The sequence below is a fragment of the Stegostoma tigrinum genome, chromosome 2 (assembly GCF_030684315.1).
Source record: "Stegostoma tigrinum isolate sSteTig4 chromosome 2, sSteTig4.hap1, whole genome shotgun sequence".
NCBI lineage: Eukaryota > Metazoa > Chordata > Chondrichthyes > Orectolobiformes > Stegostomatidae > Stegostoma > Stegostoma tigrinum.
In genome coordinates this window covers 131091199-131106539 of record NC_081355.1, presented here as the reverse complement: position 1 = coordinate 131106539, position 15341 = coordinate 131091199, and the positions used below count along the sequence as shown (strand labels likewise).

The 15341-nt window shown below is 46.6% G+C and overlaps 1 protein-coding gene across 1 annotated transcript; it reads left to right on the top strand.

Annotated features, from left to right (window-relative positions):
* The first annotated feature begins 2064 nt into the window (after positions 1-2064).
* On the top strand, positions 2065-4513 carry fzd8a (frizzled class receptor 8a). Its single transcript, XM_048563375.2, has one exon. It carries the CDS (start codon positions 2723-2725, stop codon positions 4490-4492), a length of 1770 nt encoding a protein of 589 aa, XP_048419332.1. The 5' UTR covers positions 2065-2722; the 3' UTR covers positions 4493-4513.
* Positions 4514-15341: the final 10828 nt, after the last annotated feature.

Sequence of the window (15341 nt, the reverse complement as noted above, 5' to 3'; positions counted from 1 at the left end):
CCAAGCTCTTTTCCCCTCAGGTGTGGGAGCCCACATCCAGAATGCACAGGTTTGTGGTGAGGGGAGAAAGATTTAAAAGCAACCGAAGGGGCAACATTTCCATGTGGGGGTGCTGCATGTATGGAATGAGCTGCCAGAAGAAGTGACAACTGATACAAGCAGGTGGAGGCTAGTACAATTACAAAATTTTGAAAGGCATCTGGATAGGTATGCAAATAGGAAAAAATTAGATGGACATGGGCCAAATGCTGGCTAGTGGGACTAGGTAAGTTCAGAATATCTGATCAGCACTGACAAGTTGGACCAAAAGGTCTGTTTCTGCGCTGTATAACTATGTAATTTTAAATGAATTTGAAATGGTAAAACTGACTGGAGTTTACACTCTAAAACAGATAACTTCAGGAGTTTACTTCAGAAACACCCAAGAGTGTAGGAAACACACCACACAGCTACAACATTTCATTTAGAACAATCTTGATAACATAATATAACTTCTTAAGATTTTTCTCGTTACTAATTTTACTTGCCCTCATTATAGTTAGGTTTGTGATACTTTATATCAGAACATGACAAAAAGATTACATTGGCCATTGGTGGACTGTACCTATCTGTTGATTAAGGCATCATTTTTTTTCAAAGACACTGTCCTTAGAGCAGCCTGTATTTTTATGCAGCTTTTTATATTTCTATGATATTATGAATGAAAGCTAGTTCAAATATGATCGCTGCACTGCATCTGTAAGTAACTCCTTTATTGAAAAAATACATTCACCGGCGAATTCACTTTGCACCGAATGTCATCAGCCTATTAAAAATAAATATTTGTTAAATATAGTGCTTCGAACATTAAGTTTGGAAGGAGAGCAAACAAAGCGGAGGCGTCCAGTCTTCAGATACTTCAGTCTCTAACCCTGGTACTATTTCGGAGCTGCTACTAATGTTACTCACTGTGTAGTAACGTATATACATATGAACAGCGTGGATCCCATTAATCATGTGTAAAGGCATCACACCAGGCCATTTCACAGTATCCAAAAACATCATGTCTAAATGCTTCGCGATATTTCTGTGAGAATGAAATAGCGAAGGAGGCGTTGTGGTTCATTCAGTTGAGTTTAGGATGGGGTGTATCGGGGCAGTCTTCGGGGCGGGGGAGCGGGGGGTTGCAGAATGTGAATTGATAGAACTCGGACTGCACTTCGAGTCGAGGGACGCTCAACCCGGCTCCAAAAAAAATGCATAAACCGCGATCAAGGTCCTTGCGCTGAACTGCTTTGCACTTTCAAAAATACAGCAAGAATAAATAAACGCCAACATTAAAGTGGAGTTTTGGCCATCGCTGAAATACATAGGCGAGTGCGGGCAGTACTGAAATGTACAAAACCGGAAAAGAAGACGAAAGTTTTTATCAAAGTTTATTCGAAACGGGGCACGTCTACAATCTTAAAACTTGCTGCAGTGTCTGCCCGTTCAGACTCTTAAAGCGTAGCTAAAATGTGTTCAGTTGTAAATTCATAGCAGGACACAATCCCTCGCTCGAAACTCGTCCTATTTTCGCGCTGTTTATATTTCCCTCCACTGCAAAAAAAATCTAGCAAAATCCGCCACCTGCTCTCTTGTTACGGGACGGAAAATGCTGGAGATACTCAGCAGGACACCTCTACATTGTTCTTTATTTTTTTTTCCTTAATGCCCATCGCCTTTAACTAACTCAAGTTTCCGTTCTTAAAGATGCAGCAGTCCCACCTTCTGCGTGAGTCTCTGGTCGAATGAAACATCGGCGCTTCAATTCAAACAAAAAACCCAAACAATTCCTGTACGAGGGGGAGGGAACTTTAAAGACAGCCCCCTGCGAGGAACTAACAAGCGAAAATTAACCTGCTAAACGCCCAGCCCCTCTGGAAACTGTCACTGTGGGATTCTTCTCTGAGGCGAGAATGGATTGACAGACGCTGTGTCTCCCTCCACTCTCCCTCCGCCCCTGTCATCGTGTGATTGGTAACCCCGGCCTGGGAGGGGGTGGGATTTGGCTTTCTCACGTTATAAATATACAACAGTATTAGGTTCTCTGCGTTCGGTGATCACTTAATGCGACGCGGCGCTCGTATTTAGTCCTGGGGAATTTTGTGTGGTTTTTGTTTTGTTTTGGGGAAGGGTTGGAAGAGGAGGGCCACAACAGTCTGAAAGCAACCCACCTTCCAAGACCCAGTACAACCAGCCAAAAAAGGGAGAAGCCCTGGTCGTCTTAAAAGAAGCAAAAAAGTTAGGAGGAACTTGTGTGAAGTTTTTGTTTTGGGAGGGGTGAGGAAAAAGGTGCAGTTGTGGCCAGCTTAGTCAGACCGGCCTGCGTGAGCTGGGGAGTGGAAAGCTCATGTTTTAGTGGCTCGTCCTCTGCGTGAAGTGGACCGCAGCCCGATGCCCAGGCTGAATGTGTGTTGGCTGTTGACCCGCATGTCGTTCTGAGATCCGGACTGAGGAATTGGAGGGGGTGCAGGAGGCTGGCGGGTGCTCCTGGGGGTCGGGGTTGGGGCAAGAGGAGGAGACGGAGACAACTTGCACTTTGCAGCTGGACTCGAGGATTCTATCTTGGCGTTTGTTAAAGCGGGGGGGGGAAAGAGGAAGTTTAAGAAAAAGATAGAATCAGTGCTGGCGTGAAACAATTTTTTTCTTTCTAAACAAAATAAGAATAAAAACCAAGCCTGGAGGGTCTGAGGAGGCTGCAATGGAGTGCTGCTACCTGCTGGAGCTGCTGTTGGCCGTGGTGTTGCTGCAGAGGTCGAGCGGAGCCTCGGCCGCTAAGGAGTTGTCTTGTCAGGAGATCACCGTGCCTCTGTGCAAAGGCATCGGTTACAACTACACCTACATGCCCAACCAGTTCAACCACGACTCGCAGGACGAGGCGGGCCTGGAGGTGCATCAGTTCTGGCCGCTGGTGGAGATCCAGTGCTCGGCGGACCTGCGGTTCTTCCTGTGCAGCATGTACACGCCGATCTGCCTGGAGGACTACAAGAAACCGCTGCCGCCGTGCCGCAGCGTGTGCGAACGGGCTAAGGCCGGCTGTGCCCCCCTCATGCGGCAGTACGGCTTCGCCTGGCCGGACAGGATGAAGTGTGAGCGGCTACCCCGGCAGGGACAGCCCGAGACCCTGTGCATGGATTACAACCGGACCGAGGCGACCACGGCGGCTCCGCTCTTCCCGCACCGCCCCCGGGCCCCTCCTGCGGCGGCAGCGCCCCCGGCCGCCGCTCCCCCAGGGCCCGGGGCCAGCCGCCGGCCTGCCGTTCCACCGCAGCGGCCTCCTGCCCGCTGCGAGCCGGGCTGCCACTGCCGGGCCCCGATGGTGCCGGTGCGCAGCGAGCGCCACCCGCTCTACAACCGCGTGAGGACGGGCGAGGCGGCCAACTGCGCGGTGCCGTGCCACGACCCTTACTTCACGGCGGACGAGCGCAGCTTCACCGCCTTCTGGCTCGGCCTGTGGTCGGTGCTGTGCTTCGTCTCGACCCTGGCGACGGTCGCCACCTTCCTGATCGACATGGAGCGCTTCCAGTACCCGGAGCGGCCCATCATCTTCCTGTCCGCCTGCTACCTCTTCGTGTCGGCCGGCTACCTGGTCCGCCTGGTGGCGGGGCACGAGAGCGTGGCCTGCAGCCGCCCGGCCGCCCCCTTGGAGCCGCACGTCCACTACGAGACCACGGGGCCCGCCCTGTGCACCTTGGTCTTCCTGTTGGTGTACTTCTTCGGCATGGCGAGCTCCATCTGGTGGGTCATCCTGTCCCTCACTTGGTTCCTGGCCGCCGGCATGAAGTGGGGCAACGAGGCGATCGCCGGCTACTCCCAGTATTTCCACCTGGCCGCCTGGCTAGTGCCCAGCGTCAAGTCCATCGCCGTGTTGGCTCTCAGCTCGGTGGACGGAGACCCGGTGGCCGGCATCTGTTACGTAGGCAACCAGAACCTGAACAACCTGCGGGGCTTCGTGCTGGCCCCCTTGGTCATCTACCTGTTCATCGGTGCCATGTTCCTCCTGGCCGGCTTCGTCTCGCTGTTCCGCATCCGCAGCGTCATCCTCAAGCAAGGCGGCACCAAGACCGACAAGCTGGAGAAGCTGATGATCCGCATCGGCGTCTTCACCGTGCTCTACACCGTGCCCGCCACCATCGTGGTCGCCTGCTACTTCTACGAGCAGCACAACCGGCCGCACTGGGAGCTCACCCACAACTGCTCGTGCCTGAGCGAGCAGGAGGCCCGCCGGCCCGACTACGCCGTCTTCATGCTCAAGTACTTCATGTGCCTGCTGGTGGGCATCACCTCGGGCGTGTGGATCTGGTCAGGCAAGACCCTGGAGTCCTGGAAGGCCTTCTGGACACGCTGCTGTTGGGGCAGTAAAGGGACCGGCGGCTCCATGTACAGCGACGCCAGCACCGGACTCACCTGGAGATCTGGCACCGCCAGCTCCGTGTCTTACCCCAAACAAGTGCCGTTATCCCAAGTCTAAAACTGTGGAGCTCTCTCTCTCTCTCTCAACCCAGCGTCTTATTAAAATGTTAGTGGACATCTAATGGTATCCAGGAGTCAGAAGTGAAGGACTGACCGGAACAGTGTACCTGGCACTGATACTTCACGAATCGTAACCATTTTTATGCGCACGGCGTCCATTAGCTGTCCAGATGTGTGAGGGGAAACGAATTTCTATCGTGTCCATGACCAGAAACTTTTCAGCCAGTCGCGATTTTATGATCATTGCAAGGAGTCGATTGGTCACTTTTAATTGATGACATTTATGGAAATAATTTAAATAGAGGAATGAATGGCGTACTTGACACATTTCTTAATGGTGAAAAGCCTGGGTGCATCAACCTGCCTTAAAATCCTTTTTTTGAGTATCCCTAAGTAATACGGGTTTCATGCAAAGTTGTATTTATATAATTATTTGTACTATGAACACAAATCTGTAAATTGTGTACATAACAAAAGCGTTTTTGAGGTATATTCAGAGTATGTACATTTTTTTGTATATATATAAAAAAATTTAGTGGCTGCCTTTGCAGGAGCACCAGGAATTATTTGAAACAATTATTCTATTTTGACAATAAAACAACTTTTGATTTTTAATTACTTTTGGAACATGCTCGGCAAATCTTTTCTGGGCGGGAGGGGCAGGAGTGGGGAAGAGAAATGTGCATTTTACTGGTGGGTAGTTTGTTGAGATATCAGTTTAGGAGCAACTGAATATTTTAGTAATTGTTGAACTTTTTACCTGGCTGCCTACTGGCTGAGTACATAATTTCTTAAACGAGGCTCAATTCAATAGGGTTAATCTGTAGGAGTGAGCCTTTTGAATCGGGTAACTTTGATGTCTCGTTTCCAAGCTTGAAGTACTTTTTTTCCCCTCTCTTTCTCTCCACCACCCCCCCCCCCCCCCCTTTCATTTCTAGCCTCCCTTGTTTTCAAGGACGTCGGCCATGGTGCCTTTAAAAATGAATAAGAAGGAACGTTTCTGAGACTTAACTCGTTTAAACGGGGGGGACGAGTTGTAACAGTTAGTGAGCACGAAGGGAACGGGGAACAGTCTTTCAAACAGCTTTTTCTGCATTGTTGACCAGACTGCAGGCAGTAAGGCATAGGCCTGAACACATAGAAATGCCCATGAATGCCCTACAGGTGGTCCAGCTCGCATAATCCCCCAATTTAAGGCGCTCTCCTTTGCAAGACAATTGCATTACAAAGCCCTCTCTCTTTTTTGCTCCTAATTGAAGCAATGGGCAAGAATTATAGAATACAGGCCTTTTTAAAAAAAACTGCATGGCAATTGCCTGGACTATAGTTGCAAGCCGATCAACGAAATAGCAGCGTTGTTCAGGCGAGTGTGCGCTCCTCATGAAAGGGCATTTCACTCTTTTTAGCAGTTTGGGGAACATAAAGACAAACTATGCCCAGTACGCACGCAATTTTATGGCAGATTAGTGATAATTTAAAAGTAATTGGGAAGGCTGCGCGTTCGTACTCGGGGGGGGGGGGGGGGGGGGAGATGGGGAATTGCCCCCCGGGGGGGAGATGGGGAATTGCCCCCCGGGTCCAGCATTTGTCAATCGAGATAAGAGAGGGGACAGTTAGTCCCATCTCTCTGAGGTCAGACCAACTGATGACCAAACCATCCATCAGGCACTAATGCAAGCCAGCACTTACTGAGGGTTAATAGTATTAAGTTTAACAAGGCAATGTTAATCTGAAGTTTCCATTCTCCACTCCACCTGGATGATACGAAATTATTTCCAAAGTATTAATTTTGTGAACATAAGCTCTATGAATTCGGTTATGCACTGCACGAAGTATCACTTGCACGTTTGGCTTGTACGAAACAGATAACTTACAACTTGAAAGGGGATCATTTCTTGAATCCATGTAGAGAATTTCCAGTAAAATGTGTGGAACGTTTTTTTTTCGCCCGCGTTATTAGCATTTTTTTCGCGTTTTGTGGCGACCTGTGGAACCACCAGTGGTCGGGGCTCAGTGGGTGGCGTGTGTACGTTTTATCACTGAATTTAATCAGAAAATGTCAACAGATTCAGCAAATAAACCGGCTTGAGGATGCCAAACACGAGTCATGTTGCAGCAGCGGGAATAGAATTGGCAGGCCTCTTGATGTGGAATAAAGGATTCTTTCCCAACGTGTTTACAAAGAAACTTCCCGAACCGTCCTTTCAAAGGTCCTAGTCTCTGGGCATTGCTGTAACCCACTGCGGTTACTTTTACGGACGTCTTGTTAGTGGCTAAAACAGCGTGAAAAGCGCTTGAAAAGTTGAGTTTCAGTGTAGTTAAAAGATTGACCAGAAACGGATATGTATCTCAACTGCAAGTTTTTAACTGAATTCAGGACAAGAACATGAACGTTTGTGGAGTTACGTCCGAATGGGCCCAATACAAACCGACAGTGCCCTACATTGTTTTCTGTCTGCAGATTAGAATAAAGAAACTGGACACACCTCAAGTCTTTGCAATGGATTTGTGAACACGTTCAGTTTATCTCTCGTTTTATTCTCCTGGTCTACAAAGATCTTACATTTTCACAAATGCATATTGCAAGGCTCCACAAGAATGGTAGATTGCCGAAGTAAAAAGGTTGAAAATATTTCTCCTGTCACTCCACTCAAAAACGGGGTGAATAAAAACTGAAAGAACTGCTGTAAATCGGAAACAAAAACAGAAATTTCTGGAAAAGATCAGCAGATCTGGCAGCATCAGCTGTGCGCCGATGCTACCAGACCTGTTGAGCTTTTCCAGAAATTTCTGTTTCTTTTTGTTGAAAAAGAAACAGCGGTTTGGCGGAGCAATCTTTCACGTCAGCGGCGGGGTGATTTCCGAACCTACGTCCCAACGAAGACCAACCCCAGTATTTACATTCCTTTAGCGACTTGGCTGGACGGAATTAGTTGGTGCAATGTAGGGAATCTTGGGAATGGAGCCTTTGACAAAGTCGAGGTCCGTCCCAGCTGGATTCTTAAAATACTGCGGTGCTATTTTCCCTGTCGTGCGAAGAAACGGTCATAGCGAGGGGCAACTCTGTTCGAAGTGCCCACTGCAAGCACTCCCGTGACCTCCGGGGTAATTAATAAAGGGCTGACACCCGAGAAGGTGAGGTACACGACGGCTCTTTATCGAGTCCTTTGCTGGTCCTGCTCAGGGAGGGGTGTGGTTAACACGCTGGGAATTTCTTAAGGCTGTCTCTTGGTTTGCTCTGGGCGAACTTGTCTGACAGATTTATTCTATAGGAATCATAAACCCAATCTTTCACTGAATCCTCTGTGAGATTTTCCGCATTGTTGGGGTAATTGACCATGCTTTGCACTGGGTCAGATAAACATTGTGCCAATTATTTTTGTTACCAATTATCCTTGATTCCTTTGGCCAGTGTTATTTTGCAACCTTTCACACGTGTGCCTAGTGTCACCGAGTTCTTCTTTTAATTAACCTCAGGCACCTCCTGTTTCAATTTTAACTTCCGGTCCCCAACACTGATCAGTGACTGCTGTCTTTGCCACAAGCCCCCACCCAGGTGGTCTATCTCTCTTCCTCTGGACAGTTGAAAACTCAGCCGCATATTATACCTCCTCCCAGGCTTTCAATTAAAAAAATCCTTGGACTGCAAAGTTGTCAGATACTGTTTCCAAATCACTTCATATTAATGTACGAGAGATACAACATTTTCTTCTTTTTTACCAAACCAGTCGTAAGGGCTTTTAAAGATCATTCCGTTCGACGTACCTTCTAATTTTCTCCTCTTAATATAAACTATTAATACACCCAGCGCTTCATTCAATGATCCAAAGGTTGGTTGAGCCAATCAATGTGTATTAGTGTTGGAACACTTGAGATCAATGGAATAATGTAAGTAATTGTATAACGTGGCATAGGATAACTGGGGAGGAAAGAAACAGCCAATCTTTCTCTCTCGACTTGTTCCGTGGGCTCATGGTAGCGACACTGATATCTGAAGAGGCTTGAATAAATACAGAGTTCAATGTTGCTGAGGACATCATCATTTCTGGCGTTCGATGTAATGCTGGCTTGTGGCATTGACCTGAACCATGTAACTGCAGCCAACAGAATGGAGCCTTCTCTATAAAGGGAAGGGGTTTGAGTTCCGAGGAACAGAGCTCTGAAGAAGGGTCTAGGCCCCAAACGTCAGCCTTCCTGCTGCTCTGCCTGCTGCGTTCGTCCAGCTCTACACTTTGTTATCTCAGAGCTCCGAAGACTAGCTCCAAAAACTGTTGTAAGATCCCCCACATAATAGACGCAGCGGCTGACTTCCTCATTCACTATGGCTGCGATCCCTTGTAATGTTCCAAACCCTGTAACTCAAAAGGTCAAACATCTAATAAACAGCACAGCTCGTGAATAACCCGGATTATGTGCTGCTTAGCTACACCTTTATATAAAAGAAACTGTGATAAATCACATTTTGTGATCCTGGCTTTCATCCTCCTAATCACCTTATTTAACGTTTTAAAGCCGGAGTTGGTTACTACTTTAACTTCCCGATGTATAAAAGCCCACATCAAAACGTCTAATTCGGGTGTATTACTGTCAAGTTACCAAACAACTGCCAATAAATAAAGGCAATTTTTGCATCCGAACGACGCAATTTCGTTTAAACAAGTTACAGCTACTGTCCAAATTAGTCATGAGAAAAAAATGTAGTCGCTGTAAACATATTCTCGACAAACTTATCATTCAACAATGATGCGATTCCTTTTTACATGTCCTACATGGACGCCTCGGAGACATTGGCTTCTGGCGATGTGCTCGTACAACAAGGGGCTAATTGTACTGTCTGCCTTAACATTGCAAGACCCACTGGTAACACTATCTCCTGGTTTTAGTATATCCACGCATTTATCTCTACAGTGTCTCCCAGCAAATTATCTTCACACTATATGGCTAAATGTTGGTGGATGCGTTGATGTGTCTGTGTGTTTCAGAGAGAGGGGGAGGCTGTGCGGGAGCTGACATGGGAAAACAGGACGACAGTATTATCCCAGTGCTGTGCTGTTCCCAGACACATACAGACAGACACACACACACACACACACACAGTAACAACTGAACTTTTTAGGGATAAAATATTTCCTGTTTAGGATAACCTCTGCATAAATTGATGAACGCTCCTGGTGTAGAAATTGGCGTACATGAATGTGAAATCATTATTTTGCCAACTCAAAATTAGGGCATTGTGCCAGGCCAATACAAAACATAATTGTTCAAATGGGTTTGGAACAAGGCTCCAGACTCTGAATAGTAGACTTCCTCTCTTGGTTTTACACGATATTAACGACACCCATTTATGTATTATAAAAAATACTTGTCAAAACAAAACTAACGAACCCATTTCCTAGATAATAAAATGTGAGGCTGGATGAACACAGCAGGCCAAGCAGCATCTCAGGAGCACAAAAGCTGACGTTTCGGGCCTGGACCCTTCATCAGAGAGGGAGCATCTGCAGTTCCCATTATCTCTGAACCCATTTCCTAAATCGGTTATTTTTCAACCTATTCCTGTGGACTCGCTCCTTTCAGCTGTAAAGTAGCAAAGAATGTCCAGAAATAAAAGAGTTAAGGCTTCCAGGAAAGTCAGTAGAAAGCCTCCCGATTTGACCTTTAAGATGAAGGTTGTTGGGTTACAGCCAGTACTTTCTAAATTTAAGGTTACATCGTCCATAAACTTTTCATGGCTGCAGACAGAGAAAGCTTGAATTGGTCGCCTCTTTTGCAAGATTCCGGTAATACAAGTTTCTCCAGAGTTCAATGTGAAACCACGTCTAAGGCGCCTCGCCGCAATACTGGCAGTTTTGAAGCGAGGAAAGCAGTGGACCAGTACTGGTTACATTGAAAGAGAAAACTTGATCTTACAGTATCATCATCCAAGGAAGCATAGCTGTAAGAATCTGTGGGAAAATGTACTTCTCGCGGACACAATTCTCTGCTTAGTCACTGCTGCCACCTGACGGCCATGGAAAGTAATACTGTCCCTTAGCGCAGGTTTACTTTGTGCCTGCTGCCGGCTCATGCATCGGGAGAAATTCTCAAAGAAATGCAGACCTGGAAGGACTCTAGTTAATACGGCGACTATTGATTGTCATCATTATAATTACACGGTGGTAAACCATAGGACATGCCCCTACTCCGTCCAACATGACAAAGCATATAAAATAATAGACATGAATGAATTTAAAGGATTGAAGAAGAACTGCAAAGCATGGGTCAATAGAAAAGTGTCTCTAGAGGACTTCCTGAACTGGGGCAATCTTAAGACTTGCCAGTTCATCACACCGCCCAACACACACACACACACATAGAGGAGCGTGCAGGCAACGAAAGTCCCGGAATTTAATGAATGATTGAGGTGAATCGAAAGTACCATATGACATACTTCAAATCATTTTGTTACTTTAAAAGTGCTTTATACGTGTTCTGTTCTTGAATGATGAGGATACAGTGCCATGTTGGTGAGCTAGGTCTTCCAACAAAGTGGCACTGTTATGGATTAAACCTATGGTTTCTCGTTGTGATTTTTTAATCAATGGAACACGTGGCGAATTAAATTAGAATCGAGTTATTCGAGGAAGTAACGAAAAGGATTAATGAGGACTTGAACCTATATGGGCTTCAGTAAGGTGTTTGACAAGATTCCTCATGGTAGACTGGTTAGCAATAGAATACAGGAGGAACTAGCCATTTGGTTGCAGAGCTGGCTCAAAGAAACAAGATGGGGGGTGATGGCGGAGGTTTGCTTTTCAGTCTGGATGCCTGTGACCAGTGGTGTGCCATGAGGTTCAGTGTTGGGTCCGGTACGTGTCATCATTTATATAAATGATTTGGATGTGGACATAGGAGTCAAAGTTAGTAAGTTTGCAGATGACATGAAAATTGGAGGTGTAGTGGACAGTGAAGAAGGTTAATGCAGAGCACAACAGGACCTGGATCAGATGGGTCAGTGGGCTGAGGAGTGGCAGATGGAGTTTAATTTAGATAAATGTGAAGTGCTGCATTTTGGAAAGGCATGTCAAGACAGGACTTATACACTTAATGGTAAGGTCCTGGGAAGTGTTGCTGATCAAAGCAACCTTGGAGTTCAGGTTCATAGTTCCTCGAAAGTGGAGTTGCAGGTAGACAGGCTAGTGAAGAAAGCATTTAGCACACTTGCCTTTATTGGTCAGTGTATTGAATGCAGGGTTGGGAGATCATGTTGTGACTTTACAGTACATTGTTAAGGCCACTGTTGGAATACTGTGAGCAATTCCGATCTCCTGCTATAGAAAGGATATTGTGAAACTTGAAATGCTTGCACAAAGATTTGCAAGGATGTTGCCAGGGTTCGAAGGTTTGAGCTAGAGAGAATAGTTGAATAGGCTGGGGCTATTTTCCCTGGAGCGTTCGAGGCAGAGGGGTGACTTTATAGAGGTTTACAAAATCACGGGGAGCATAGATTTGGTAAATAGACAAGGCCTTTTCCTCAAGATGTGCGAGTCCAAAAATGAGAGGGCATCAATTTAAGGTGAGTGGGAAAAGATTTAAAAGGGACTGAAGGCACCCACCCATGTACTTCATGATTTTGAAAACCTCTACCAAGTCACCCCTCAGCCTCTGGCGCTCCAGGAAAAATAGCCCCAATGTATTCAGCCTCTCCCTATAGCTCAAACCCTCCCAGCGTAGCAACATCCTTGTAAATCTTTTCTGCACTCTTTCTAGTTTCACATCATCTTTCCTATAAGAGGGAGACCAGAATTGCATGTAATGCTCCATAAGTGGCTGAACCAATGTCCTGTACAGCTGCAAATGTGACCTCCCAATACCTGTACTCAATGATAACAAAATTTGAAGCTGATGAACACATCAGGCCAAGCAGCATATGAGGAGCTGGAAAGCTGATGTTTCAGGCCTGGACCCTTCATCAGAAATTGGGGTTCTGAAATAAATAGGGAGAGGGGGGAGGCGGATAGAAGATGGGTAAAGGAGAAGATAGGTGGAGAGGAGACAGGGTCAAAGGGGCAGGGATGGAGCCAGTAGAGGTGAGCGTAGATGGGGAGGTAGGGAGGGGATAGGTCAGTCCAGGGAGGACGGACAGATCAAGGGGGCGGGATGATGCTAGTAGGTAGGAGATTAGGGTGGAGATTGAGATGGGAGGAGGGGATAGGTGGGAGGAAGAGCAGGTTAGGGAGGCGCGAATGAGCTGGGCTGGTTTTGGGATGCAGTAGGGGGAGGGGTGATTTTGAAGCTTGTGAAGTCCACATTGATACCATTGGGCTGCAGGGCCCCCAAGCGAAATATGACGCGCTGCTCCTGCAACCTTTGGGTGGCATCGCTGTGGCACTGCAGAAGGCCCAGGATAGACATGTTGTCTGAGGAGTGTCAGGGGGAGTTGAAATGGTTCGTGACTGGGAAGCATAGTTGTTTGTTGTGAACCCAGTGTAGGTGTTCCGCAAGGTGGCCCCCAAGCCTCCGCTTGGTTTTTTGGGAGGTGGTTGGGGGGAGGGGAGATTTTGAAGCTTGTAAAGTACACATTGATACAAGTTACCATCCTATACTCAATGTACTGGCCAATAAAGTCAAGCATACCAAACACCTTCCTTGCTGTTCTAGCTCCCTGTGACTCAACTTTAAGGAACTATGAGCCTGCACTGTAAAGTCTCTTCATTCAGCAACACAGCCCAGGACCTTACCATTACGTATATAAGTCTTGCCCTGATTTGCCTTTTCAAAATACATCAGCTCACATTTATCTAAATTAAACTCCATCTGCCACTCCTTGGCCCATTGGCCCATCTGATCAAGATCCTGTTGTACTTTGAGGTAACCTCCTTCGTTATCCATTATACCACCAATTTGGTGTTATCTACAAACTTACTAACCATCTCTCCTATGTTCACATCCAAATCATTTGTATACATGATGAAAAGCAGTGGACCCAGCACCAATCCTTGTGACATCTCTTGTTCTGATGGTTTGGAGGAAATGCCGAGCCTTTGGCATTGATCTTTAACTCGTCATTGTCGACAGGAATAGTGCCAGACGACTGGAGGATAGCAAATGTCGTTCCCCTGTTCAAGAAGGGGAGTAGAGACAACCCTGGTAATTATAGACCAGTGAGCCTTACTTCAGTTGTTGGTAAAGTGTTGGAAAAGGTTATAAGGGATAGGATTTATAATCATCTAGAAAAGAATAAATTGATTAGGGATAGTCAGCACGGTTTTGTGAAGGAAAGGTCGTGCCTCACAAACCTTATTGAGTTCTTTGAGAAGGTGACCAAACAGGTAGATGGGAGTAAACCGGTTGATGTGGTGTATATGGATTTCAGCAAGGCTTTTGATAAGGTTCCCCACAATAGGTATTGTACAAAATGCGGAGGAATGGAATTGTGGGAGATAAAGCAGTTTGGATCGGAAACTGGCTTGCTGAAAGAAGACAGAGGGTGGTAGTTGATGGGAAATGTTCATCCTGGAGACCAGTTACTAGTGGTGTACCGCAAGGGTCGGTGTTGGGTCCACTGCTAGAACATAGAACATAGAACAGTGCAGCACAGAACAGGCCCTTCAGCCCACGATGTTGTGCCGACCATTGATCCTCATGTATGCACCCTCAAATTTCTGTGACCATATGCATGTCCAGCAGTCTCTTAAATGTCCCCAATGACCTTGCTTCCACAACTGCTGCTGGCAACGCATTCCATGCTCTCACAACTCTCTGTGTAAAGAACCCGCCTCTGACATCCCCTCTATACTTTCCTCCAACCAGCTTAAAACTATGACCCCTCGTGCTAGCCATTTCTGCCCTGGGAAATAGTCTCTGGCTATCAACTCTATCTATGCCTCTCATTATCTTGTATACCTCAATTAGGTCCCCTCTCCTCCTCCTTTTCTCCAATGAAAAGAGACTGAGCTCAGTCAAACTCTCTTCATAAGATAAGCCCTCCAGTCCAGGCAGCATCCTGGTAAACCTCCTCTGAACCCTCTCCAAAGCATCCACATCTTTCCTATAATAGGGCGACCAGAACTGGACGCAGTATTCCAAGTGCGGTCTAACCAAAGTTTTATAGAGCTGCAACAAGATCTCATGACTCTTAAACTCAATCCCCCTGTTAATGAAAGCCAAAACACCATATGCTTTCTTAACAACCCTGTCCACTTGGGTGGCCATTTTAAGGGATCTATGTATCTGCACACCAAGATCCCTCTGTTCCTCCACACTGCCAAGAATCCTATCCTTAATCCTGTACTCAGCTTTCAAATTCGACCTTCCAAAATGCATCACCTCGCATTTATCCAGGTTGAACTCCATCTGCCACCTCTCAGCCCATCTCTGCATCCTGTCAATGTCCCGCTGCAGCCTACAACAGCCCTCTATACTGTCAACGACACCTCCAACCTTCGTGTCGCCTGCAAACTTGCTGACCCCATCCTTCAATCACCTCTCAGCCCATCTCTGCATCCTGTCAATGTCCCGCTGCAGCCTACAACAGCCCTCTATACTGTCAACGACACCTCCAACCTTCGTGTCGCCTGCAAACTTGCTGACCCCATCCATCTAATCCCATTTTCCGACACCTGGTCCTTCGCCTTGCATGCCTCAGCATTACAAGTACAGGCCAAAGGGCCTGTACTGTGCTGTAATGTTCTATGTTCTATGTTCTAATGTTACCCCACTATTTAAAAATAGCAGGTAGAGAGAAAACAGGGAATTACAGGCCAATTAGCCTGATGTCGATAGTAGGGGAAATGCCAGAATCCATTATAAAAGATTTACTAGCAAATTATAAAAGATTTAATAACAGTGGCAGGATCAGAAAGAGT

Excerpts from the sequence above, each read along its gene's own strand:
- fzd8a (XM_048563375.2), top strand. The coding sequence starts at position 2,723 with ATGGAGTGCTGCTACCTGCTGGAGCTGCTGTTGGCCGTGGTGTTGCTG.